Source organism: Mus pahari, chromosome 5, assembly GCF_900095145.1.
Source record: "Mus pahari chromosome 5, PAHARI_EIJ_v1.1, whole genome shotgun sequence".
NCBI lineage: Eukaryota > Metazoa > Chordata > Mammalia > Rodentia > Muridae > Mus > Mus pahari.
Window position 1 is genome coordinate 2,616,358 of NC_034594.1, and position 4,442 is coordinate 2,620,799.

A 4,442-nucleotide genomic window follows, 5' to 3' on the forward strand; every position below is an offset into this window, starting at 1 on the left:
TATTCTAGATGAATTTGCAAATTGCCCTTTCTAATTTGTGAAGAATTGAGTTGGAATTTTTGATGGGGATTGCACTGAATCTGTAGATTGCTTTTGGCAAGATAGCCATTTTTACTATATTAATCCTGCCAATCCATGAGCATGGGAGATCTTTCCATCTTCTGAAATCTTCTTCAATTTCTTTCTTCAGAGACTTGAAGTTCTTATCATTCAGATCTTTCACTTCCTTAGAGTCACACCAAGGTACTTTATATTATTTGTGACTATTGTGAAGGGTGTTGTTTCCCTAATTTCTTTCTCAGCCCATTTATCCTTTGTGTCAAGAAAGGCCACTGATTTGTTTGAGTTAATTTTATATCCAGCTACTGCACTGAAGCTGTTTATCAGGTTTAGGAGTTCCCTCGTGGAATTTTTAGGGTCACTTATATATATACAATCATATCATCTGCAAATAGTGATATTTTGAGTTCTTCCTTACCAATTTGTATCCCCTTGACCTCCCTTTGTTGTCTAATTACTCTGACTAGGACTTCCAGTACTATATTGAATAGGTAGGGAGAAAGTGGGCAGCCTTGTTTAGTCCCTGATTTTAGTGGGATTTTGGGTTAGGATCTTTTTGCATTTTGTATTTTCTTTTATTGTTTTGTCCATGTTCTCTATGGAATCTTCTGCACCTGAGATTCTCTCTTCCATCTCTTGTTTTCTGTTGCTGATGCTTGCATCTATGGTTCCTGATTTCTTTCCTAGGGTTTCTATCTCCAGAGTTGTCTCCCTTTGGGTTTTCTTCATTGTTTCCTCTTCCATTTTTAGATCTTGGATGGTTTTGTTCAATTCCATTACCTGTTTGGTTGTGTTTTCCTGTAATTCTTTAAGAGAGTTTTGTCTTTCCTCTTTAAAGACTTCTACCTGATTAGTAGTGTTTTCCTGTAATTCCTTGAGGGATTTTTGTGCTTCCTCTTTAAGGACTTCTATCTGTTTAGCAGTATTCTCCTGTATTTCTTTAAGTGAGTAATTAATGCCCTTAAAATCCTCTACCAGCATCATGAGATATGATTTCAACTCTGAACCTTGCTTTTCGGGTGTGTTGGGGTATCCAGAACTCGCTGTGGTTGGCATACTGGGTTCTGATGATGCCCAGTGATCTTGGTTTATGTTAGTAAGATTCTTATGTTTGCCTTTCACCATCTGGTAATCTCTGGTGTTAGATGTTCTAGCTCTCTCTGGCTGGAGTTTGTTCCTCCTGTGATTCTTTAGCCTCTGTCAGCACTCCTGTGAGTCCAACTCTCTCCTGATTCCCAGTGGTCAGAGCAGTCTCTGCAGGCAAGCTCTCCTCTTGCAGGGAAGGTACACAGATGTCTGGAGCTCATATCTACTTCCTGATTCCTGGGTTCAGATTCCTTTCTGGGGACTGACTGTCCTCTGGCAGGGATGGAGTCCAGTGGTCTGGGTCTCAGCTCTGTCTCCTGGCTGAGGATGAAGGCCCAAAGGGACCCTGTCCATGAAGCTCTGTTGCTTCTGCCACCCACGTGCTCTTCTGTGTAGACTGGTCTCAGTGATCCCAAGATTCTGGGTGTGCTAGGGCTTGCCTTTGTCATTTGACCGTGTTGCTGCTAGCACAAGACCCTCTGGGTTTTTTGGAACTGATGTTGTGTTTCACTCACCAGTGATCTCATGATCCCAAGTGTGCTAGGGTGCCTGAAGCGTGGAGAGTCCTCTGGGGACCTTGGGACCCTCCACTGGGATCACGCCCAAGATGGCTCGGGCTGCTTTAGAATCTTAAGTCACCACTTTGGACTCCTCAAAGGTCCTTCGATTCTATGCGATCTGGGACGACACGGATAGCTTGTTCGGGGAATGTCGTCACTACATCATTCATTACTACCTCATGGATGACACAGTGGAGATCCGAGAGGTCCACGAACGGAACAACGGGAGAGACCCCTTTCCACTCCTCATGAACCGACAGCGTATGCCTAAAGTTTTGGTGGAGAATGCAAGTGAGTTCGATTAAACGTGTCCTGTTTCTTGTGGGGGTGGGGGGAAGGGTGGTTGGAGGGACCCCGTAGGTTCAGTGGGGTTAGGCTTTTGTACTTGGCACTCTTGGTGCATTGTTGGGTTTTTAAGAATGTTTTTTCTGTAATTTGCCTTTTAGACCAGGTATGCCTCCTGCATACTCCCGTAGAGATGATTTGACATGGATTAAAAACAAAACAAAACATGCAACAGACAGTTCATTTAAAGACAGATAGATAGAGCAAGGCTTCTAGACTGAACCTGTTTAGTGTTGGGTTCACTTGTCTGTCTCAGTGACATGGAAAGTACATGGCAGAGAAGCACTTTGGCACTCAGCTACATCCTAGCCCTCTCTCTTCTTTTTATTTTGAGATAAGGCCTCACTAAGTTTCCAAGATGGCCTCCCCCTCACTCTGCACCCCAGCCTGGCCTTGACCTTTCACTCCTGCCTTGGCTGGCAGGTCAGGCCTACCTCCAATCTTAATGTATTTCATTGTATGCTTTCCAGCCTTTGATTCTTAGGTCAACTAAGCCAAGTGAGTTACATAGTGCCTTACTAAGCAACAAGCTCATGTGGGGTTTACTGTGTAGACAGCACTGGCTCGTGTGGAGTTTACTGTGTAGACAGCACTCCCGTGGCAGTGCTGGCATTAAAGGTGTGTGCCTTCATGCCCAGCTTTATATCGTGGTTTCTATATAGTAATTAGAAGCAAGAAACAAGATTTACACAAAAAAGCAAACAGTTAGGTCTTAAGAAACATCATTAGATTGCATAAGAACCGAAAGTAAAGTGAGATACTGTAACATTTGCATAAAGTAAAATCCATTCTTTGTATCCATGGTGAATATTCATTTAGAAAGCTGGGACCTGTGTCGGGAGTATCTAAACTTATGATGGACAGCCATTTTTGCATGCCCTCTGGTTCATGCTGATCTCAATAAGCAGTTGATGCATACCAGAGAGGTAGAAAACCAGGAGCAAAGCAACTCAGTAGTTGGGGGGGTCGGGGGAGAGAGAATGAATCAGAGCAAAAATAAATAAAGCAGATAAAAAGAAAAGATACAAAGAATCATTAAAATAGTTTGTTCTCCAAGAAAGATGAGCAAAATTGGCTGTCTTTTAGTTGAACTAAGGAAAAAGAGAAGACTCAGAATCATCGATAAGAAGGAAGGGGACATTACAATAGAAACTCAGAATCATCAGTGAGAAGGGGACATTACAATAGATACCACAGCAATATAAAAGTTTGCTACAGGCTGGAGAGATGTCTCCGTAGTTGAGAGTGTTCACTGATCTTGCAGAGGACCTGAGTTGGGTTTTCAGCACCTACACAGAGTGACTCACAATTGACTGTAACCCCAGTTCCAAGACCTAACACCTCTGGTCCCCGCACACATATATACACGTAATCAGAAAGAGAATAAATAGTTTAAAAAGCTCACAAGAGATCATTATGAACACATAGATGGCACATTTAGATATCTAGAAGAGATGGACAGATTTGCCGAGAATACAACTCTTTCAAGATAGAATCAGCAAAAGAAAATCTTTAAAGAGGAACGGACCAATAACAAGCCCCAAGTTCTTCCTTAAAACCACATGACCATCTCAGGAGTCACAGAAAACACATTGTATAAGATTATTCAATATCCTTGCTTAATAAAACCACTAAACAAATTATATTTAGAAGAATGTTGTACATCAACGAAATAACCTGGCATTATACTGAATGAGGAGAAGCTACACATCTTTATTTAAGATGGGAATGGTTACTCTCTTTTGCCAGTTACAACAATTAAGTCAAAAGAGATTAATTATATAAATGCCAGACGCTAAACAAGCAGGGGCAAATGACTTAAGAAACTCAAAAGGGCAGGTTTGGTTTTTGTTGTTGCTGATGTTGTTGTTGTTGTTGTTGTTTTTCAAGATCTGAAAAGGCTAGGAAACCAGAAACAAAATATATAAATGGGCTTTATGAAGTTAAAAAGTTTCCACAAAGGAAACAAAGAAAGGGTGAAGAGACAACATGTAGAATGGAAAAAACATTGCAAACTAGACTTCTGTAAGGGATTAGTATCCAAAATACCCGCAGGGCTAAAGGGTAAATTCTCAATAGCAAAACCAAACAAGTGGACAGACAGACAAATGGCAAGTGGCCCTGGTAAGCAAAGAAACTAGACACGGATGAATAGTGATTAAAAAGAAAACAAAACAAAAACAAAAAAAACCATACAGGGCCAAAAAGATGGCTCTGCAGGTAAAGGTGCTGGCTGCTAAGCCTGACAAACCGAATCCAGTCCCTGAGACCCACATGGTAGAAGGAGTGATCTGACTCCACAAGCTGTCCTTTGACCTCTACACATCCCTCAATAAACAAATATATATATATATATATATATATATATATATATATATATATATATGCAGA

The 4,442-nt window shown here is 41.2% G+C and overlaps 1 protein-coding gene across 2 annotated transcripts in view; it reads left to right on the forward strand.

The window, feature by feature from the left end:
• The window catches only part of Efhc1 (EF-hand domain containing 1), a 59,320-nt gene that overhangs the window by 32,258 nt on the left and 22,620 nt on the right, over positions 1-4,442 (forward strand). For both annotated transcript variants that reach the window (XM_029539041.1, XM_021199075.1), the window contains exon 5: positions 1,805-1,997. In XM_029539041.1, coding sequence (XP_029394901.1) covers positions 1,805-1,997 — 193 coding nt within the window. The remainder of the gene's footprint in view (positions 1-1,804; positions 1,998-4,442) is intronic.